Source organism: Pagrus major, chromosome 8 (assembly GCF_040436345.1).
Source record: "Pagrus major chromosome 8, Pma_NU_1.0".
Classification (NCBI taxonomy): Eukaryota; Metazoa; Chordata; class Actinopteri; order Spariformes; family Sparidae; genus Pagrus; species Pagrus major.
This window is the reverse complement of record NC_133222.1, coordinates 19,255,008-19,279,654: the sequence shown is the minus strand read 5'-3', so window position 1 is coordinate 19,279,654 and position 24,647 is coordinate 19,255,008. Positions and strand designations below refer to the sequence as shown.

Sequence of the window (24,647 nt, the reverse complement as noted above, 5' to 3'; positions counted from 1 at the left end):
AAATGACATCCTGTCGTTCTATTGTGGAGTGAAGGGGTGGGGTAGGGGCTATTGTTTAGATGGTCCAGTTACTGCCTGTAATCTCTGGAACTTTTTTTGCCTTAAATTTTCATTCTGAAGTAAAAACTGATTGCATGATGTAATGGCTGTTAAAAAAAAAGGGCATTCACCCGTTGGAGAGCTCTGATGTTGTGTCCAAGTCTGTTCCTTTGCTGATATGTGTTTTTACCATTCTTTCTTCTTGATCAAAAACTTCCTACGTATTTATACAGTGCTTTGTTTTGGACAGTAGGTAGGCTGTTAGTGTTAGCCATGTCACTAATGTTGTCTTTGTGACAGCAGCGCCAACAGTAATACCACAGAGCAATGCTCAGCAAAGTTGTCTGTTTCCACTTTAAAATAACCACAACTTTTGTTTTTTTCACTGCATGAAAAGTGGGACTTTTGGCAGTGAGCAGCATTATAAATTGCAGTGGAAGTTTAGGTAAACGACTTTTCACGAGAATGTACATGCAGCAAAGAAAACTGCCAGGATCTGCCTGTTTTAGACCTAGATATTCAATTTCTTGCAGCTTTACTAGCCTGAGAAGCTCGGCAGTTGTCTGGATTAAATGAACGAAATATCACATGTTGATTAGTGAACTTTAGGTGTGATTGTAGGCAGATTTTGGACAGAACTGGGCTCGCAGTTTCCCTTTGTTTCCATGCTTTATGCTAAGCTAAGCTAAGCTAACTGGCCAGTGGCTCTAGCTTCATATCTGACAGACAGAAATGAGAGCGGTGTCAATATTCTTGTCTAACTTTGAGCAAGAACGCAAACAAGCACATTTCCCAAAATACTGAACTATTCCTTTAATCTCCGTATTTGGAGTGAGAAATAAAAAACAAATCTGGAAATACATATTTAATTCCCATCTCTTTTCATATTATTTTCTGTACATATTTCACTTCTGTACATTATATATGAGGTGCAAACACACAGTTAACCACCATCTCTTCTTCTGCTCCATCTGTCTGTAAGCAATTAAATATTTCGACTGAAGCTGTGCTATGATAACAGAGCCATGAACTATAAACCCTTCAACACTCTCTCTCTCTCTCTCTCTCTCTCTCTCTCTCTCTCTCTCTCTCCGTATGATACGAATCAGCTGTGTGTTCACCACCGAGCCAACGTCAGACACATTTCACGACTGTGGCCCTTGCTGCACAGTTCACACCAAACAACTCCTTGGCTCGCAGCAGATACGGGATACCTTTCCACATCCACGATAACCAACTGTTACAGATTTATATTATACAGTCAAACAACAATACGCTCGGCCCGCTCCAGCACATGTGCTTCTTATCAAAACGCAGCTGGGAAGCGAACAGAGAATTTGATTTAGCTGAAAAAATAGGTCGACACAACAACAAGTGGGTCTGCTGCGGATTTCTTAAAGGTTTAAGTGAAGTGAGAAGAAGCTTCATTCATCTGCTCACAGTTTTGATTTTACACTTTAAACACACAGACAGAAGAGTTCTGTTTAATTTCCTTTTTTAATCTAGATCACAGTTTTAATCCAGATCCAATCCTGATTCGCACCAAAGCATCATCACTTCATTTAATGGCCATATTATATCTTTCCTCATCGTTAGACAATTAAAACTTTGTTATGAGTGCTCGATTTATCTACCATACTCACATATATAACATAACATACACCCTCAGATTTTATGAAGAGTGACTAAAAACATTTTTTCTTCACAAAACTATAGATGCCCAGCCCAGCTCACTGCTCTGCCAAACCTCCAGACAAGTGACTGTTCACGATTGCTATAGTTTTGTCCGTGCATGATGATTAAGATGTTTGTGATTGAGCATTAATCCGGATTGCGGTTTGCCTCTGCTTTGTTTTGCTGTGCTACGTTTCGAAGCATGAGTGACTGCTGGCGATGACATGTAAACATTAAGGTTTACAAGGTTGAGATTTAATCTTCCTTCATGACAAATCATGTTATTTTTCTTTAAAAAACACTCACATTTGGTTTGGGTATTTTAATGTAATAGCATTGTTCTCGTGTGTCATACTTTCTCTGGGTTTGAACATTGTTGGGAACATTTGGGATAATGTAAGTGTACAACTCAACGAAATATATATAACAAAGGTCTAGTTGTGTTCGTCATTTTAATGCAAAGATGTTACATATTATAACTTTGACTCATGTAAAAAAATAACATATACTGACAAGCAGGAGCGTGCGTCTCACCTTGACTCCGTACTTGACTTTACCAGCGTAGTGTCTGATAATGAAGGCGGGCTCCATGACAGCAGGGAACTCGATGTAGCTGTTTCCTTCATGCTGACGCTTGAACTTGTCCAGCAAGGTCTGATTGGAAGCCTGGGGGAAACTAGAGGAAACAGGGATTTCATCAGGCACAGGTTCAAAACACAAATCATCGTTGAAAGTTGACATTATGAATAAATCTCTGATAACTCAAATAGAGGACTTTTCCTCTGGAAAACTCTCTTTCTGCAACAGCCATCTGTGTCTCTTCAAGAAGGCATTCCATCCATTTACTGTTTTAGACCACGAGGCAGTGCCACTCTAGCAGCTGATCACATGCATTTCTCAAAATTTGGGAAAAGAAATAGTATCTTGAATTCCTTTCCTCTAACCCTCGGGGATTAAAACTATGACAAATGTAATGCTCCAGCTCAAATTTAACCAAAGTTATTTCCACATTCTTCACCTTTGCTTCATGGAAATGTAACCCTTTCTCTACTATGCTTGGGCGGCTGGATCAACAAACCTAAAGGGATGTTGCATATCATCTTAAACCTCTCCTCCTTGCACCTCTGCTGGCAGAAGTATATCCGCAGGGGTCTTAAAGCTTGATGCAGTTACTGTAGAAATGAACCCCCACACTCGCCCCCTACCCTGCAGTAACCTAATCCACTTCTCCAGAGGCCCCAAAGCCCCGTGAGCTCCACTAACTGTGAATGATGAGATCTGTAAGAGTCTTTCTTTCTCTCTGTGTAATCATTTAGCATGAAGCCCCTTCCTGTGGCAGCATTAAACCCCAAGAGAGACCCTGTCCCCCTTTATTTTTTCTTTAGAGATCCCCCTTTGACCCTAATTCTCTAAAACTGCTCCACCTCCTGACAAAAACACACACATTTATACATACAAACATATACACACCATTTGGTCCATTCCAGGTGTTATTAGATCCAGATGAACCAGCTACACTAAGTGGCAACTAAGATGACAGCTAACATAGATAAATATGGCTGTGTGTGTACCGCCTGATGTGTTTTTATGCAAGGCGGGCGGCAGGGCGCTGGATTTGATTTACGAGGAGAAAGGTGCAGAGGCGGAGTGCTGACCTGCAGGAGGAGAGCGTTTCACAACCGAGAAAAATTCAACTGACCCAGAGATGCAGGCGGAGGAATAAGCCTGTCTTCATGCTTTAGTTAAGCCCAAGCAGAAGTCCCAGTGTTGATATCAATCAAGCTAATGAGCAAAAAACCTGCACAGGGAGCAGTTTGTCTATTCGACTTAAGACGCGCTTTCGCAGGGTGATCAAAAGGTCGTTTCAACAAAGCATGCTACGAAGAAATATGTTTGGCTTTGCACAACATTCTGACACGTAAGAATGTAAATTATGAACACGCCAATGAAGGCACTGAAAACCTACACAGGGAAAAAGCCCAGACTCTAAAGCAAAATCATGCTTTAACTGCATGCAGGTGTACAGAAAGTGTTTTTTTTCTTCAATTAAATATCCTTTCCGCATGCTTGGTGCTACTTATTTAGATATCATTTGAAACTTTTCTATTTGGCTTCTTAAAGTGTCGGCTGTATTTCAACGGGTGACGTACTTGCACTCCTCGTCGAGCAGGTGGAACAGTGCTGTGGGTTTCTTGCTGATGAGGTTGATGCAGCCGCTGTTGTCGATGTAGTCGATGTTGTGCCAGGTGATGCCCTCTGCCCTGTACTCCTCCTGCAGGGAGAAACACAGAGGAAAGAAAATGTGGGTAAATACTTGACATTATTGACTTTTTTTTTAACCTTTACCTGAATGAGACTGACTCAACACTTCTTATATTGACGTTTACATACAACTACAATAGTACAGCTGGCCACAAGAGAATAATCTGGGGGTTTGTTAAACATTTTCATGATGGTTTCAGCGGGAAATTTTTCAGCACTGAGAGATTCAAAGAGACAAACCTGCTCTCAACAAAGAGGCACTGAGAGTAAGTAAGTAAGTGGGTAGACAAGATGGTAAATACTTTATTGCTGCCATTTGGATGTTTACACAAAAAGATGTACATCGCGGGGACAACCAGAGATGATGTGTTTTACGTGAAGAATGAAAGAACTTAATGTATAACATGCCAAATTTACAAGGCCTAAATAATTAGACTACAGCACCCCCAAAAGTGACTTCCTGCATCCCTGCCCTGAGGCATCACTCAGTTTTTGGTCTTGTGCTGCGGTATGGCCTCTGTGACCTCTGCTTATTTACTATTCCAACTTCTTCTTCAGAAGTAAAGTTTGACTCAGATGCGTTCCTCTTGTGCACACTCACCACCGTATAAATACAACAAGTCTGAGCGAAGCTTTCACAGCACTAAAAACCTGAATCCCCACTATGAAAACACCTGGCTGCTAGTTGGTCGTCAGTTGGTAACGTCTACGTGCCTCCAGGGGCCAATGACGACTGAAGTATATGACCCATGTCCCCTTAATACCCCTGAGGGAGGAACCAGTTACAGACACCAGTTACGATCCCTCTGCCAGCTCAGATGAAAAGTGACGGGAAGGTCAGTCCGTAACGTTCCTCTCTCTCTCTTGAAAGCTACCGTTCAGGTACATTTGAGCGAGGTATGTAAACAGTTTCAGGTAACAGTGTGTCTTACTGTCGGCCTGCTGGAAAAGAGCATGAACACTCTGCAAACCTTTAACTGAATATCACTGAACATTAACGGTCAGCAGCAGCATGAAGGCAGTGAGCCCAGCTGAACAAGAAGAGAAGAAAAGGAGTGTCTGTTTCAGATAAATCAATAAAAATAACGGTAAAAGCACCAATGGCAGCCAACTAATTGCATCCCCCAACACCGTATAATGGAAAGAACAACATAATGGTAATTTTGCTGTTCTTAGAGCCTTGCCAGTAGTTGGATGAAAAGCGGTGGGGTCATTACAAACAAAACGATTTATCTGTTGGAAGCATGAGTGTGCTCGGAACATTTAATAGCAATGAGCCTATTACATTATGTCAGATCTTGGGTGCACCTTTGACAAATTGCTCCTCTGGGGAACATGAATGTGCTGAGTACATTTCATGTGCTTTCACACTGATGTTTCTTTAGTTTAAGTGGGAATTTTGTGCTCATGGTGGTGCTAAAACAAAGAGTCTCTTTCTATGGATACCATGAATATGCATGTCAATTTCATGAAAACCCAGAAGTTCAGATATCCACTTTCAAATTGTTTTAATGGACTTAGATTAATGGACTTTTTGTATTGCTTTTCAAAATTGAAGTTACAAAGCTTTGCAGGAGGAAGAAATGTGCACAATGGAAAACCAGATAAATAGGTTTTAAAAATGAAAATGAGAAAGTTTTGACATACTTTCCCAAATGTTCATTGATTTGGCTTCTGTAAAACTTTCAAGAGGGATACTCTAAATTCAAAATAGTGTCAGTGAGCGAAATCACTCTGATGGGCTGCAAGAAAAGAGAAATGGAAAAACAAAGGGAAAGCCCCTTGAGCTTGTCACAGTAGTATCCATGTGTTCACCCATTCTCCTCTGCCTCTTCACCAGCACCATTTTCAACTTTTAATCAGGCATATTTTTTATTAGAAGTCGCCATATTAGTGAGAGTGGCTTAAAAAAATGCTGCTTTAGCAAAACAACTTTTCGTATATCAACAGAGAGGTATTTCCTTTCACACAGGCACAGAATTACAAGTACTAGTCTTTGCGGTGTGTTCAAGTGCAGCTTTTTGGCAGACGTAAGGTGACGCAACAGTCGATCTTTGACGCAGTTTGTTCTTTGATGTTGGTGTGTCAGGGCCTGAAGCATCCCGGCCTGCAGACATTCACAAAACATCCAGCATGGATAATGAATGTGCATAATGATTGGGGCTATCAGCTAAATAAACCCAGCAGGAAACATGACGATAATGATCTGTGTACAGTTGTGTGTTAGCATGTGCGTACTGTAAATATTTTGAAGGTGTAATAATGTATTTGTCTCCACATCTGCATCCTGGCACCACTTTGTATGCATCTATTAAAGGGTGCATTTATTTTTGAACTACCATTATAGTAATTAAGGAAAGAATGTAGAATATTGTGACCATCAATCACTGGAACGAGACGGCAGTCAAGTATTCAAAACGGTTTCAACATATGCGACACCTCTGCCCTCTCCTCAATTTTTAGGCTGCCGAATCACTGACGAGGCATTCGGAACATGTGGTGAGTTTGTTTTCGTTCAGGCGTTGATCAGGCAAAATGAAAACAGAGCCGTAAAAAAGTCGCACGCGTGTGCTTTTGTTTAGATCTCATCAAGCCGAGCACTTAGCGACGGCTGACTCAGTTCATCTGGCTCACTTTGTTGTGTCTGTGAGAGAGTTTGTGAACACATGTGTTGACTCGGAGAAAGACAATTAGATGCAGACACTCAGATAAAAAGAGATAAACACGCACACGTTCATCAGCCATTATATTACATAGGCACATTTACGTAAACAGCTGGGCCCGGCGGTCGGAGGACTGCAAAGCTGTGACTCAGTATGTGAGGCACGCAAAGATGATGGTTCAGTTATGATTTGACTAACACCAGATTGGGCCAGCGAAAGCGAGCCGAGTTTCATCATGAGGTGCCCATCAGATCCAGCAATGAAGAAACAGCTGCTTTAGGAGAATTATTTTGAACACTGTATGAGAAGTCTTCAAATTTTCACATGACCTCCGATGACACCAGCTGCTACTGTCTGAAGTAGAGCTTAAACAATTCATTACTGCTCAGTTGATGAGCAGAAAACTAAATGGCAACTTTTTAAAATAACTGTTTCCTAAAATCTGAACTTAACTTCTGAATTTGGGTTATCTATAACGGACATTGTTCACTATTTTCTAACATTATCTCAACAAAATGATGGTTGAGAAAATAACTAATTGTTGGTTGCAGCCCTTGTCTGAACATATTGGTCCTCATGTCCAGTGGTGTGGGGTCCTTGCTGGTTTATTCTTCTGCAGGCTGTTTGAAGCCCTGATATAGACTTAGAATGGCAAGTGAATGCAATGAAAAATTGCATTCATCGGTAAAATAGAAAAAGCATCAGTTCTCTGGACCCTGAGGGCAAACTTGCAGAGTTTAGAGAGGATTGGGGAATTAAATCAAAACACTGCAGCAGATAGGAGAGGTCGGATGAAAATGACAGACTTATCTAAAATGGAGACAGTAAAACAACAACAGCAAAATGTAAGTCAGAGCATCTCAGAGCACATGGCCATCACTTTATCAGATTACATGCAGCTTCCTCTGGAGCCACAAAAGGCTTTATACTACTTTATTCACATGTGCAGTAGTAATCCCCTAGACCTGTAAACACACCTGTAAAGTTGGTGGAGTTACCCTTTAAGTACTTATTTCACTGCTGACATTCCCTGATGTCCACCATATGTATGATTAATAATTTCAACATTTCTGGAAGCACAATCAGTGTCCCCAAAACTCACACTGAAATACATGAAGCTACGCTTTGTATTGTCCACTGACCACTTTCAAAAGAGAGACATAACAGTGAAAAGATACAGATGTAAAAATCTCCAAACCAAATCCAATTTGTAGGCAACAAATGCCCTCAGGCTTTCTGCTGTGCTGAAGAAAGCAGGGAGATCTGTTGCGGTGGTTGTTAACATCCCTTCATCTGTTAGTCAGCTCTGTGTCTGTCCTCTGAAATGTGTTCACCAGCATTGTGGTTGAGGAGAGGTGAGGGAGGCCGTGGGTGTTTTTGTGCAGTTCTCCACGTCTGCTGCTATCTCTCAATTTCTTCTTTCTTTAGATTTCTCCCTCCCTCAGCGCCCTCCTCTCTTGTTATGACAGCAGAGTGTTTTTATCGAGCGGACAGGAGGAACAGTGGTGCAATCATGTGAGCTGGAGCAACTTCTGGTGGTTTTTAAAAGCACACAGAGAACTGACAGAGACATGTGCGCTGTGTTGTCATTAAGCGAGCTCTGATCTGTGAGTGGGCTGTGCTGTTTGTGGTCCGGCTACAAAGAGCGCAACTGGGACTCGACCAGAATGACTCATAAAAATGACGTCAAGGAATGAGCTGAACTGTGTGATTGGAAGAAGGGTGTAGAGGTCGGAAAATCTGCATCGAGACATCAAAACTTTGCTCTTCAATCTAGGGATAATTGACTTTATCAGGATTATTTAGGAGTGAGGAACAGTAACAGTAGGCAGCAGGAGTCTCTTCTTCTTCTTCTTCCTCTTCTTCTTCTTCTTCTTCTTCTTCTTCTTCTTCTATCACATGAAGGTAAACCTGTCCACGTTTGTTTTTTCTTTACGAATCAAGACATCTCATGCGTTAAACATGATACTGTGTTTGCCTAAGGCGGCGGTGGCTGTCATGTGTTTTCCTACTTTGATATACCGTCCTCACAGAGAAAAGAAATCAAGCACCAATTGGCATGTTGAGTGTAAACACTGGACACACACACACACCCTCCTCCATCTCACTGAGGGTTTGTAGTTGGTGTGGTCCTATTAGCTTTGGCTGCCGTTCCAAAGGTAAACACACACTGCTGATAAGACCAACTGATTGGTCGGAGGGGGGTGAAGCTCGGAGGACGGAGAGGAGGAAAATCCCCCTGATGGAAAGTCAAAATCAGCTTTCAGAGTCAGAGTGACGGACACAGAGAGAGAGCAAGTTACAATTGATTTGGTAAATTCATTGATTTGTTCTTTATCAAATCATTACGTACCACAAGTGACCCTTTTAACTGAATATGGAAGAATCCGATGACCCATCTGTGTGGTCCACCATCCAGCAGCACTGCCATTACTGCAGTGGCAAACTGTATTGACTCAGTGTCTGTCTGCTAGCGGCAGCATGGGAAGTTGAACTGAGTGAATTCAGTTATTGATCAATCAATCAAGAACTTCCTTTAATCATTACAGACCAAAAAATGATTTTTTGCCAACCGCAGGTCACTCAGAGAGTCGAAACTGTTCTAACAATAGCAATTAATCAATAATAATTGTATTAAACATCATAATATTCATGATTGATTGATGATCTATGTGAAGTATCTGACATCACACAGGAGCATTCTTTGTGTGTTTCACATTCAGTTTTTTTCCAAAGTTGAAGTTGTAGAACTGGACAGGTTCTTTCAGTTTTCTTAGACATCATTGTCCAAAGTAATTTTAAATAGAGGGTAAAGCTAAAAGTAGAAAATTGTTCACTTGGTAGGACAGGGATAATGTAGGGAGACGCTACAGAAACTGCAGACTGTCGTAGCTGATGTGCACCCCACGAAAAAACAAGTAACAAAGATACCACATAGAGACTGCAATAACTGTGACTGGGCTTGGACTGCTTTTGTTTTCTCCTTCATATATCTTCTACCTTCAGATAGAAGTTAAAAGTGGAGTAAACATGACGATATGCTCGTACTCTGCTACGTTTCAGTAGCCCACATTTGGAAAAATATTTTCTTCTGCAAACCTTCTGCTCAGTGCCACTGCTGCTTTCTCCCACAGCAAACACAGTGAGTATGAATAGTCTCATATTTAGAAATGAGACCTTACCGCTATCACACAGATAAATAATGGATATAAAGTGAATAAAGGGATGCAAACACAGCTGCTGTTGGGAGTCTACTCAATGCTACAACAACAAATGTTTGCACAGAGTTTTTTCTCCTTTCTCATTTAAATTTTCCTAATTCTGTTTCAGATAACCAAAAGAGGAGGACAAATGTTGAAACCTCATCTCCATTCTGGGGATATCAAGAGCCATGGTCTTCACATTTTTGTTCATTTTTTTATTGATTACCGTTTAGTTTGGTGAGTTCATATAATCCAGGAAGGTTTCTGTATCTTCCAAAGGTGCCATTATTTTAAGGCTCAATACAACCGACAAGGTGTGGAGTGCTTTCTCTCCTCATGACGTCAAACCGAGGGCAGAGGGGGCCGGTGGCGTGAACTGCACAGCTTTATTCAAACAAACACAAATCAGTAAAGATCTGGCAACCCTGGATGAGGAAGCTATACCAACCTGCCTCAGAGGGGCCCCCAGTGCTCAGCACCACCTCAACTGTTGTCCTGTCAAATAAACTCAGGAGAGGCAGAGAGCCAAATGTTTGGAGGACCCCGGTGATTAAAGGATAATAAACGTGAACTCTGCTGGAACAATATTGAGCAGCGTCCTGTGAGGGCGAGCGTCTCAGCAGCACTTTGACACTTATTAGCTGAACATAACACAGGAACAAACCTTCAAGTGAAAGGTTCAATCAAAACAGGGATAGCCATCGAGGAGCACCTGCTGTCACATAATGACTGACAACAGAAAAATTAAGTTGCTGAATATTTAAAAGTACAGCAGGCAGCAAAACCACTTTTATATACTCTTCTCTGTGGACACTGAAGGATTTAATGAAGGTCATGTTTTATTTTGCCTGTAAAATACATAACGACGATGAAATATTTTACCAGTTAATAAAGCAAAAGAACATGTGTAATCATTTGTTGTATTATGTATAGTCTACGGTGGTGCTTGAAGCTAAAAGCTAATGTCAGCATGCTCACAATAACAATGCAAATATGGTGTCTAAGTGTATATTGTTAATCACTATCTTCGCTTAGCATGCTAACATTTTCAAATTAGCAGCTGATGGGAATGTTATTAATTTTTCAGGTATTTGGTCATAAACTACCCTGGGAACCAGATGAATCTGCCGTGCTCATGTTTTATTTGCTCTGGCAGATGAGTGTCTGGCCACGGTCCCATTCAGACAGATTTCCACCAGACCTGGCCCGTATGGGGCCAATCACAACCGTTTATTCAACATGGGGCTGATCTGATATGGGGACTGACAGAGGAGTGTCAGCGGTCCAAGTCACTTGTTTTGCTGCACTGATTCGTCCTATTGGTTGTTCATCAAATCTAGTCTGCGCAGTAGACTGTGCAGGCCTGATCACTTCAAAATCAAGATTCTGTTACAGCGGAGTCACATGGGTACAGGTACAGCTCAGATTTCTGACAAAATTGTATATTATCTGAAGGTAGTAGCTTGTGGTTTAACTGAGTAAACTGTCAACGCTGTTAAACTCCAGCATTCCCTTGAGTTCCCGCTCAGCCCATAGACTTTATACTGTGATCATGAAAATTTCACAAATATAAAACCTCCATGGATCAAAAATTAATGATGAAAAGAGTCATAATTGACTTTATTTGCATTTGTTGACGTCCTGTCAACCGTTTTACAGAATGCTTTTTGGGCTGCAGGGGAATTTTTCTCTGCAATAGTGGCCACCAGGCCAGATTGGAAGCAAGGCTGAGCAGCACCCTCCTTGTCTCGGCCCAGAATAGTCCTCATTAACTTTTAGTGCATATCTGGATAAAGGTACGAGTCCAAGAAATCTTTCTTTAACATTGAAATATTTTTTCACATTTTCATTAATTTCTCAGGAAATAATGCATGGATCAATGGTTTGGATTGGATTTAAAGAGGTTTTAATTGTCACTAGATTACACTAGATTGAATAGAAGGGGACTTGGCAGAGGTATGCGCTCTACTGAGTGTCATTCTAGTTTTAACTTTGTCCTTTTATGACTGTTAGCTGTCAGAAAATGAATGCCTCAGAGTGCTTAACCGTCAGATTTTTAATAAGTGTAACACAACCTGTTTGTTAGCACATGTTACATCCTGCAGTGTGTGTATACGTGTGTGTGTATGTGAGTGAGTGTGTGTGTGTGTGTGTGTGTGTGTGTGTGTGTGTGTGTGTGTGTGTGTGTGTGTGTGTGTGTGTGTGTGTGTGTGTGTGAGTGAGTGTGTGTGTGTGTGTCGGGCCTGAGGGCTAACTGTCAGAAACAGATAACAGAACCATTAGTGCATCGGCGGTCTGTGATGTTCATTGAGGGTGAAGGGACGTTACTGCACTCGTTTGCTGAAACACTGCTCCTTTTTTCCACTCAGCTCCTCTCCTCATTTGGCCCTTAGCGATAGGCCCGCCTGCTAAGTTGCCACGGCCAATCAGGGTTCAGTATGAGGGAGACGAGAACTGAGAACCAACTGATAAAGACTCATTATCTGCCCCAATATGTCTCTCTTTCCTTTCCCTCTCAGTGCTCTCCTGCTTGTGCTGTGGATACCATTCGGAGAAAAAAAGGGAACATGCGCAGTGAATATTAAGTGGTTTGGCAGTTGGTATCTGAATAAATGAGCATAATGAATACATAATATAGCTGGTCAGGGATTAGTGGTTCAGCAATACTCCTTTTAGGGGAAGAGAGAGGGTAGTTATGAGGCTGGAGCTGACGTCTGTCTGATCAGCACAGCAGTTATAATGAATAAAAAAAGGAGCAGTGATGAAATTACACCAGAAAAGGAAAAAGAAAGGGAAAGCGAGGCCATTCAAAAGCACAAATAGTAAACAAAAATAAACAAGCCCATTCAGAAAAAATGTGCAAGAACCAACAAAAGCTCCAAGCGTTGCCGGCGTTAGCAGCACTTAGCTGTCAGGAAACATGCAGCTCTGTTTGACTCCTGCCTCTGACCCAGTCTGTCAGCCCGTTCTGGCCAGTCAGCACTTTTCCTCTGACCTTTTACTTTAATGCATGTGCGTGCTAACTTAACCTAGCTACATAATTACAGCTGCTTGTGCTGTAATGTCAGGGGGAACGTGGCTGTCCAGCACAAAGCAATCATACAGCCTCTATTGAAAGTGTGTTTAGCATTGTGAGCGTAGCATAGAAAAGAAAAAGCTACAGATCAAATCAAATAACCGAGATTCCAGAAAATCAGCAGCACAAAAGCAGCGCCTCTCTCACAATGTGTTAAAACCTTATTGTGCTGCGTTCAAAGCTCTCCGCTGCACAGGAAGTCATCCATTTTCCCCAGTTTGACGTATGAAGGCAAAACTGCAAAGTCACTCAGAGGTGCAGGGCCATTCTTCACTCCATCAGACGAATCAATCAAAAGCATAAAGGCATATTTTCAAAATGTGTAACAGCCACAATAATGTGACGCCAGTGCATAGACTGACGTCACTGGATACCAAGAAACAGGGCAGCGGATCGTCACAGCGGCAGTAAAACACAAAATGCAATGATGTGTTATCAGCAGCTGCACAATAATCTTTGTCTGGATGGTGAAAAGAGGCTGAAATGGCAGAGAGTGAAGGAAAAAATAAGACTCTACCTGCTCTAATTTGAAGATGTGTTGGTTGAAGTAGTGCTGGAGCCGTTCATTGGCAAAGTTGATGCAGAACTGCTCGAAGCTGTTGTTCTCATAGTCCTCAAAGCCAAAGATGTCCAGGACTCCTATAGACAGAATCTGGTGGAAAAACAAGACAAAGACAGAATGAAAAAAGTGTGATAAATGTCCTCTGGCAACACTGTAAACATCAGTAAAGATTTATGATCCTTTATCATCTTTATTTAGAGATATTTTTACTGTGTTTCTTTTTATATCTCATTCTTTTCCGCCTCAGTGACCCGGCTGCTCCCCGGCGTGTCAGTAAGATTCATATCATCATACATCATTAATATGCACCATCTGAAGGAGGCGTTCACTCAAAGACGGCCTTTAATTATGAAATGGACTCTAAAAGCTGTTCCCAATTTAATCTAATTTAATCCAGCATTGTTTTATTTCTCTCTGAAGGATTTTGGTTTTATTATTCTGGCGTAAAAAATACAACATGAGCTCACGCTGCATATATAAAATGTTATCGGTACATAAGAACAATGACCTTGACAGAAAGTGCAGCCTCATCGACCCCCTGACAGCACGGAGGGAGGGCAAACACACACACACACACACAGATGATGTCAGTGCCAAGGGAAGCACACACACACACACACCAACAAACACAGACACACACTGCACTGCACTGGGACAGCCGAGGACCACAGGGGGTAAACTGAGCTGAAGGGAACTTGATGCCATCTGCCCAAATGTTCTTGGCAGACACACCTACACACCTACACACACACACACACACACACACACACACATACATACATACATACATACACAATGATCTGTTTTCTAATCCTTTAGATGCCCCCACAGGGTCTGACCAGCCAGCTGCCACTGTAACACACACACACACACACACACACACACACAGAGGAATTTTTTCATATCACACCACTCCCTGCCTCTGGGAGTGGAGGACGCCATAGCAGGGAATCATGTCTTGACTGACAGACAGGCAGGCAGGCAGGCAGGCAGACAGACAGACAGACAGACAGCAGGATGAGGAGCATGACAGACAAATGAAGATGAGGAACGACTCAGAGAACAAAGGGAACACATGATCAGAACAAAGGGATGTTGATAATAGACCGTCAGGCACAGGTGTAATCAATACCATTAACGATGGCTCTGATCCAATTTAGCATATCAGTCAGTGAGTCGACATACACAGCAGCAGTGCCCTGAAACTAGTGAAGCTAAATGGTGTGCAGCCCTCATTAATAGCATCATTTACACATGTGGATTCCTGCTGTATGCAAGTCTCACTGCTCAGAGAGAGCAAGAAAAAATCCCTCCAGTAGAATAGAATATAAATGGTGAAATGGCTTCGGCCCACCCTGTAGTTCATTAAAAAAATCTGACATCTGCATACATAACACAACAAAAACACTGACAGGATGAATTAGGGCTGGGGGATATGGCTTTAAAATCATTTTAAATACATTTTTATAATAATATTTTTAGGCTATATCGCAAAACACACTGTATTTCTGTATAAATGCTAGGACTGGGTGACATAATCAAATATCACAATATTAAAGGCCCTCAATATTGATCAATTGTGACCATAATGTTGGGATGACTATTGGTACTTTCACAAAATATTGAAGGTTTAAAGGGTTAAAGGACAGATTTTGCTCATTTGCAGGTTCATAATTGTATTTTACTACTACTACAAAAGATAGAAGCTGAAATCAGAGAATTTGGACTTTTTTTCTTCAAAAAATTACATAAATTACATAAAAGTCGGGATAATTGCTATCGATATAGTTGGCGTTTGATTTATTAGTTGACAACTGATCGATTAATCGTGGTATGCATTTCTTAAAAACATAATCCACTTTAAAAGAGAAACAAAATCTACCATCTTGTTAAATGAATCTGTCACAGTTTTAACTCGTTTTGACTCAAAAGTAACAAGCTAGCTAGCTCTGGCATTAAGTCTAAAAAAGGCTAATGCTTGAATAGTCACAGTTGGACCGTTCAGAAAGAGAATATTCACATGCATCGTAATATAACAAAGCACAACATCTGATCTATGAGCTCAGCCTGAAGAGCATTTCCAGCTTAAACTGAATTTAACGTGTGGTTGAATTGTGGTTAAAGGTGTTTTCTTATTCTAAGAAGGCAATTCTGAGACATGAAACCCTTCAACACCTTTAATGCGAGTGTTAACCGTCATTGCACAAGAATAGAATAAAACCGAATTTTCTTTTCTGCCTTCATGGGAAATGATCTTTACTCTGACAGCAATTTAAACAAACACGCAGACGTTACATTACAGCACTGTTACTACAAATACTATATATATTTGACTTTACCACTATTGGACACACAACTGTATGATGTAATGACAACAAGCACCAACAGTACACAGACATGTCGCTGTTTTACATTTATTTATGATAGAAGGTGGAATTCATGTTTAATTATTTAGACTAAAAACAACAAATTATGAGCTTGTAGCCTTACAAAATCTACTCCTTCCTCCTTTCTACAGTTAAAGGGAAGCCAATGTTGTTTTTGTTGCTGGTTTCATAAATATTGGAGCAAAAAATAAGTGTGTTTCTGTATGAGAGAGCACATAAGATGTCTTTAAGTGTCTGTTTGTGTTTTCTTTCCTACCTTTGACTTGTCCTCCAGGTCCCTGTTGTTCAGCAGGGCATGGTTGGTCCTGAACACAATCCAGTCAAACAGTGCGCTGTACAGTGACTTGGCCATCGAGTCCCTCACCGTGCCCGCCTACACACACACACAGAACACACACATATTTCAGTTTCTCCCTGATCAAAAACATATGGATTTCGTAAACTGGAAAAGGAGCCAAATACTTGTTAAGCCCACTGTAATGTGTTTTATCACTTACAGCCTCTGAAGACTGAAGTAAAACTCCTCCGCTGCTTAAACAGTTTTATTCACAGTGGTGCTGGTAGTGTTGCTGTGGTGGCCCACAAGTGTTAAATACAGAGGGGACACTTATACAACCAGTAAATCACTCCCATCCCTTTGTTAACGTGTCCCTTTGTTAACATGTTACTTTTTTTTTGTCTTTTCATTGAGTGATTAAAAATACCTAGAAACCTGATGACATCACTTCACCTAAATTAAACATCTGCAACAACTGCAGTAGCTTAAGGCAGAGCAACAAGACAAATATAACATGAACGTTCCCCCTCTCTTCTCTGGAACTGGATCAGTGTCACATTAAATGTGTGAAGTGGGCAGAGAAGAAGTCTAATGAACTACTGCGATGGCTGAGTCATCGGACGGGATTGACTGAGACAAAGAACCAACAAGGAAAATAGCAGAGGTGGAAAGGTCAGACATGTGTGGTGAACAATGAATCAATGGATACTGTTTTAAATCAGATGACAAAGTCAGGCCAATATAGGAAGCTAGTTTGACACTATTGCTAAAATTATAGTCAAAAAGATGATCAGTTGATAGATGGGAAATTATTCACCTACAATAATCATTTAAATCGTATTTATGCCAAACTTTTGCTGTGTTAGATTATGCTGCATTTAACAGCCTTTGGGATTCGGACTGTGGGTCAACGGACAAAACAAGCAATTTGAAGACATCGTTAACTGATGGACATCCCATTTTCTGTTATTTCATGACTTAAAGGTTTATTTAAAAATACTTTACAGAATGATTAATAATAAAAAACAATAGTTAGCTGCCTTTTGACCCACAATAAATATTGATTAGTATAAAATCCTTATGAAGTAAGGCTCAATAGATTATTTGCTTTCATTCAAAAATTAGCTGAGAAGATCAATACCAGTCTCATATCTGTACACTAAATATGAAGACAGGGCCGGGAGACAACTAGCTTAGCTTAGCATAAAGACTGGAAGCAAGAGGTAACACCTAGCATGGTTCTCTCTTAAGTTAAAAATAAGTCAAAATCTGCCAACTAGCTCCTCCAAATTTTACTACTTAATGTGTTACTTCAGGCTATGAATTCCTTATTTTTATCATTGATTTACTGTAAATAACGAGTACCTACTGTTAAATATCAGATAGAAGCATATTATGCATACACTCTCTGGGGAGTGGGGGAGTGGCCAACAGTTGTACAGGGGGCACCACTGGCCAGCTGTTACCCTTTGTTTCCAGTCTTGATGCTATGCTAAGCTAAGCTAATCACCAGCTGGTTCTACCTTCACATCCAGCATAACATGTAAAGTGACATGAGAGCCGTTTCAATCTTCTCGTCTAACCCTCTAATCAAATTAACAACCAACCAAAATCCATAAATCAACATAATGTTTATTTGTGCGGCTTACAAACAACACTAGTGTAGCACCGGGTTGTTGAAGTGAGCCAAAAGCCAATTAGCATTAATGTCTCTCAAAGGAGATTAATTGGACAACCGTAGGCTAGCTATTAGCTCAAGTAAGCTTCCATCAAGCTAACAGTAATTTAGAGATGGGAATGCCACGGAGCTGCAGAAATGATGCATGATATCATCTCAGGCTGTTGTTAAAAATACATGTAAATACACTGAAAAGATTAGAACAACAGCCAGTTTGTATTTAGAGGACAAGCACAGGTTCTGAGTTGAAGCTCACAACTCTGAGTTCTTATGTTTGGTAGTCTTGCTTTGTGAAGTGCTGTCATACGTCAGGTGTTTTCAGTCAGGAGCCAGAGCGTTAAGTGTCTCCAGACCTGCATATCAGTATTTGGACCTTCATGATGGATCATTTTTTATCCATTAAACAAAAAAAACAACACTGCCAGGAGGAGCCATTATTAAGCCTCGACAAGCCAAAGAGCAACTCTGCTCTCTTTTTAGACATGATGAAATGCATGCTAAGCTAACACAAGCACACTTAAATGGAGACTTGGACACCAGAGCACGTTCTTTAGCAGCAAGAAGTGTTATGATTGAATAAGGAGTGGAACAAGACAATCTGCTTCAACTAGGTCAAACAGTTTCATGCCAGGAAGCCCTAAAATAGTTTTGCATTAAAACAGAGACCACAAGACCTTTTTTATTGTAATCTAATCAGAGCAGATTTAATTCAACACAGAGCGAAAACAAATTAGATATGAGGAGGGTAAAACTTCTGTATTTGTGACAACACATTGTGATTCAGAATGCTGAGGACTCAATAAAACCATAACAAAGGCCCCTGGACTTCACTAGTTTACTTCATTAAATACTTAACTAGTTGACCTGTTCACCACAGACAAGGAAAGTGACAAGTTTGGCATCAGAATGTGTGGATGTTTGGTAATGCTGATGTCAGAAAAGGAGTTTAAACCTTGTTTCCTGGTGTTACAATCCCACCAAACAGCTCACTGAGATGTTACAGACTACATCTGAATGTAAATATATAATTTATAATGCAATATCCCTATAATCTCTCTGAAGATGCACTGTGATTAAAGTTTAGAGTTACATAACTCCAGCAATTCTCTACAGTGAAATTGCTGCCATCATGAGATCTATCAGTGCTAAAAATGCCAGACACATGCAGTTCAGCCTGGTTCCAGTCCAGTTTTCAGATTTTTTTAGCCATTCAGATAGGCCTGGTGTTCTGCCCATTGATGTCTATGCCAGTTAGAGAAACAGTCAACTGGAAGACTGGATTGAGAATGGGGACGTCATCTTCCCACATACATAGAAAGCTACATTTATGAAATGTAGCGTCAGGAAATGGCAAAAAGCCTGAATGAAATCGACACAGCTGTACAAGAATGAAGAATGGAGGAAGGAAGGAAGCGAAAGAAAATGGCTGATTATCAGGATTAGATGCACATTGTGGAAATCAGCTCATCAAAGTGTAACCACACATGTCAAACTTTTTAGTGTGAAGTAGTTTGTGTTTATGTGTTGAAAACTTGTATGTTGAAGTAAACATGTATGTAACGCTGTGATCCTACCCTCTCACTGACGTTACATAGCGCAGAAACAAGTGATCAAGAGTCATTCACCTTATTACAAGACACTGTACCCTCAACATGATTCTGAAGCTGTTATTTTAAGGTCAAAAAGTTACATAATGTTGCTTTAAACAATTGTGAGACGCACATCTGAACACTGAAACAGGTTTTGTTTGCTGTACTCACTCATACTGGGCATTGAAACATCCCTTTGTAATGCAGTAGTACACTCCATATGAAGCATTAACAAATGAAGCTAATATTAAGACAAAATCAAGCGTGTATCTTATATAGTTACAGTGATCTAGGATTGAAATTCCCCCTTTTCATTTGCTTGGACAGTCTGTCCTTGCAGAGGTGAAGGATCAGTATCACAAAGAGGGAATTTTGTCCTAAAAAAGACAGTAAGATGAACACTTGATCTGTGTGACTTAAGCAGCTGAATCTATTTAAACACCAATCACATACACTGAAATCGATCTCTTAATGGTCAGGATGAACAGGGAGAATCAGTATAGCAATCAAAACCTATTTCAATGGTCACACGGCCAACTGACTACTGTTTTGTCAACCTATGCTTTAACTGGTTTGCCTGGTTTAATCAAGATTAAATGTAAAATATCACCTATATACTGTGTTTCAACTCAAGCGACAGAAAATTTAAAGGTTGAGAGGAAGTTGGACTGAAGCTTCCTAAAACAATTGACAAAAACAGGCACACGGACTCAGAATACCGGGACATAAAAACTAAAAAAAGCAAAATAACTTAAAACAGTTACATAACGATAAATAATTAAAATATTCCTCCTCTGTCAGAAGCCTTTTTGGAACACTGTGGACCTGATCAAGCCCCGGTGAGGCTGCCCTCACTTTGAAGGACTCTCAGAGACGCTGCCTGCTGAGACCACATGCAGCCAACAGCCGTGATGAAGCAAAACCGTGCATTTTAAAAGCTGCCTCTTCACTCTTGCATTATTGATTGTTTATGATATTTTTAGCACGCAGGCCTGTGACGTCCCTGCTCCCACAAAGTTATGTAAGATTGCTATGAATAATACAAACATTTGAGAAGAGAATCACTGTTTAAATGCTTCAGCAGGAACTCAGGGGATTGGCAGATGTGATGTGAAAAGTTGACATGCTCACTGGGCGTGCACTGTCTCTGTGTTTGCCATGTAATTTAATTATTCACAACAATGGGACAAGTCGGGAAGAGGAGGGAACATGGCTGGGAGCAAATGGGCTGAAAGTGTTTTACAGGAGGGCCACCCAAGAAACTGACAAAATAATAAGCAGGACTTTATCAGAGACTTTTGTAAACTGTAATGGTCCCGCCTGTTAAACCAGGTCTACGCTGGTTGTTGTTCTCTTTCCATTTCTTTCTTTCTCCTGAAAACCACAGGAGGTGTGAAACACCAGCATGAGCTCACACTGCACGTGGCCTGCTAGCTTCCTCGCTGCAGGATGTTTAGTGTGTGCGCGCGCGTTTCACCACAATATGCCAACCTGCATATGTTTTCAATTTGTATTCATGTAGTTGTTGTTTTTGTCTCAGTGTACATATACGCCCATGTTTATACATGTATGTGTGTGACGCATTTTAAATGAACTCTATACTCTCCCTACGAGGTTGAAACGTTTTTTAAAATGAAGCAGAACCTTCTTTATGAATGCAAAGAGCATGACTGTCCCCCCCTCTCTTCCCCTTCCTCATGTCTGTCTTTAAACAGGAAGAAGGAAGTGGTGGAGTCAAATTATCTGGAGCCACATCAAAAATGTCAAAGTCAGACAGCACACCTTATCTTGACAGACACGGGCTCACACGAATGTGCACCTTAACAGACACACACACGTGTGCTATCAGATACACACACTCTGATGTTTTCTCACTTCTTCAAACGGGACACCTTCATTTACCTCTGTGATAAATGTGTGAAGAAAGAAAGAAAGAAAGAAAGAAAGAAAGAAAGAAAGAAAGAAAGAAAGAAAGAAAGAAAGAAAGAAAGAAAGAAAGAAAGAAATTCTCACTTAGTGAGTTAGTTAATTTAAACTACAATTCTTACATATGATACCTTTAAGAGTTGCCTTAATAAAATCTGAAAACAAAAGCAGCAGGATGGCTTATTCATTAGTAATGTGGCTCTTTTGTGAAGCCTGACTGACTGACTGAATGATGGAGCTCGTGAGAAACACAACAACAACAAACAAAACAAAATCAGGGGTGACATGAAAAAGAATCAAAGGCTGGATTTAATACAAAAATGTGCATTTTCATGACTCATTCAGCCCCTGAGGCACTTCTTTAGAGACTGAAACAACAAACTCAACTCCAGATTCTGAACTCCTTACAGGTTGCTGAGCCCAGTTTCCCTGCTTCAATAAGGAATCACTTTTGCTCTCATTGATACTCTGGAACCGAAGCCAAGCAATTCATAAACACATTCCACCTGACTCAACCGGGGCTGTCCAACCTCGGCTCTGCAGCAGGCCAAGGTTCAGCAGGTCAGACACTTCGCGAAAATCTCCCCATCTCAATCGTGGGTGGATGGGACAGCTGCCTAGCACACTTTCTCAAACTTGTCTCATCCAAGTAGGAAGAAATCATTTCTGAGAAGAAGCAGCAACATTTGCCAGGTTCTTTTTCCACATTTCCTTTGTATAAAAACAGGCGTGTTATGGATTCCACAGGTGGCCTCGACTCGCTCCCACGGCCCTCAGTCAGGTCAGGGCAGGGCGTCACTTGCTCTCGTGGTGTGTTTGTGTGTGTGTGTGTATCTTTGTGAGGACCGTTTTGAGTGTCAGATATAGAAAGTGAAGATGTTTTTGGAAAGTGAGGAAATTCTGGCTGATGCTCACTTCTTCAAGTGGTTGTTTGAGGGTAGAGACTTTGTTTAAGAGTTGGAATCAGATTCAGTTTAAGGTCAGGGGGAATAGCTGGGGTTAGGTGTACAGTGGTGATGGTTAAGGTCAGGGTTAGTGGCTGGAGAATCCATTGTATAAATGAGGGTGCTGAGAGTACAGCAATACAAACTTGTAGGTGTGTGTACTCCTTACCTTGATATTTGCTAGCTTGACTTCAAGTGACTATAATTCATATTTTAGTGCTTATAATGGATCACAAGACTGTGTGTATGTGAAAAGTCCCTTCACAACATCTTTCGGCTCATTGTTTTGGTTTTACAGCCTGTAACTTCACAATTCTGGCTCACTCTTACCTCTCAGTGTTATTTTGGAGCAGCTACTTTCAGCAAAAGAGCTCTTAAAACTCACTGTGTGCTACCTGCCCAGCACCACATCATGAACAGAGGGAGTTAGCGATTAGCTACTGAAGTAAGAGATTAAAGAGCCACGTATTTCTATTATGTCAAATATTCACAGAACATCTGCGAATCCCCTAAATTCCTGCTGAAACATTTAAACTATGATTCTTTGTCAAAATTATGAGATAAAAAGTCAACATTTATTTAATAATCATCTCATAATTATGACTTACAATTGGATTTTTTATATTAAAGCTAAATTTTATTTTTTTCTTTAACTTTAATGGGCTTTCATTTACAGCTATATGGTGACAGGTAAAAAGACTCTTTTTCTTCTCTTTGTGCGCACAACTGGGGATTTCCAGTTATGCTATTCTATATTTTTTTCAATCTTTTCCTTTTCTGTCAGTGGGGTTTTTTTCAGAGATTGAAAGGTCTCTGCCTCAGTCTCTCCAGGTCTTTCTATTTCCATCTGCCATTTGCTCTTTTCAAGATAAGGTCTTCTCGTGAAGGATAGGAGGGAACTTCCATGGCATGACACCAGAAGCTCCAGGACAGGGTTTATCATAGCTGCAGCCCTCGTCCAGGATTAAGTGTCTGATCACATCGTCTGAGCCTCCCTTACACAGCTAGTTTTGAAGAAGGGAATGTGTTTGACTGAAGGAGAAAGAGAGAGAAAGAGACAAACAGAGACAGGCTAGATCCGGCTTTTGGCCTCTGTACTGTATATTCCAGTGAAGGTTGCACATTCCTGAGACCAGACCACATGACTGGAGAGATGGGGGGCGTGTGAGAGCGGGAGCAACCATTGTTGGGCTAAACTAACCCGTAGATCAGATGTGGGGGTGGAGCCGAGCAGGGTAACAGACCATCTATGTGTAGCATTTCCTTCCTCAGAAAAAAGGCCCTGCAGACACGAGCAGAGAGCTGGACCAGATTCAATCCTACGCTGAACCATCAAAGACTTCAGGGACGAAGAGATAAACGAAAACCGCTGAATATTAATACTCACTGGCACAATGAGAGACATCAGAGGAGTCTATCTAGGTCAACTAAGCATCCTGGAGGTATATTTCACAGACTACATCCAGAGGGCTGTATGGACAGGGTTAAGTCGCACGGTTCCTTGACTCGACAGGAAACAGGAAGTTGCAGAGGAAGAGACCCCTATCAAAAGAGCCTAAGAAAGAGAAGGTTGGGGCAGGGGAAGTGCCACAACAAAGTCCCCAGACAAGCCCACAAACACAGAATCTCCCCCACAGCTGACGCACTTCATGACAAATCATTCGCCATCAGAATGCTTTCATGAGACTGACTGGAATTTATTCATGCTATTCCTCCTGCCGCCTTCACACAGGCAATTCTGTACATTAATAAGAAAGAAGAAAACTATAAAAGGGGTTTAAAATATCCCTTAATGTCCTGTTCCGTTAAGTCTGTGGACCACACAGCCTCAGAGGGGGTTTACCAGTCATAGGTTATCAGTTTTAGAAGGTCAGATTCAGTCTGTGGGTTTGATACTAAGGAGGGAAGGTGTCATATTTTGATGTGGTAACTAAAAAGTAACTAAATAGGTCACCTCGGCGAGTTTGTAGGGTACGATGAGCCTCTCTCCGACTGTCACCGTCTTCCTGGTCGTCAGGGCTTCCAGCAGAATCTCCTCTTTGACCTGAAGAGGAGAAAAAAAAGATAAAGAGAAGAGTTTGGTGTCACTTGGATGTTTACATGATGTTGGAGGGATGTGTTGTTTAAGGTGTGATGCATTCAAGTACGATCGGGGATTATCAGGGATAAAATAAAATAAAACATTGTATGCATTATAAAGGGTCACCGATCATAGCAAATTAAGCTGAAGTGAGATTTCTTTGTGGGGGAATAATTGAAATTGAGATATTAAGACTTTTAGTTCCTTGTATGGCTCCAAGAACTACATTTCCCATAATTCTACTGACCTTTGTAAATACCATCCCTGCTCCATACCCCTCACTAATT

The 24,647-nt window shown here is 40.9% G+C and overlaps 1 protein-coding gene across 1 annotated transcript in view; it reads right to left on the bottom strand.

Moving 5' to 3' along the window:
- Window positions 1–24,647, bottom strand: part of LOC141001587 (unconventional myosin-IXAa-like) — a 106,332-nt gene that overhangs the window by 24,211 nt on the left and 57,474 nt on the right. Inside the window, exons 7-11 of the mRNA XM_073472709.1 lie at window positions 24,235–24,324; window positions 16,123–16,239; window positions 13,435–13,569; window positions 3,864–3,985; window positions 2,248–2,389 (exon numbers count right to left, since the gene is read on the bottom strand). Of these exons, the coding sequence (XP_073328810.1) occupies window positions 2,248–2,389; window positions 3,864–3,985; window positions 13,435–13,569; window positions 16,123–16,239; window positions 24,235–24,324 (606 nt within the window). The remainder of the gene's footprint in view (window positions 1–2,247; window positions 2,390–3,863; window positions 3,986–13,434; window positions 13,570–16,122; window positions 16,240–24,234; window positions 24,325–24,647) is intronic.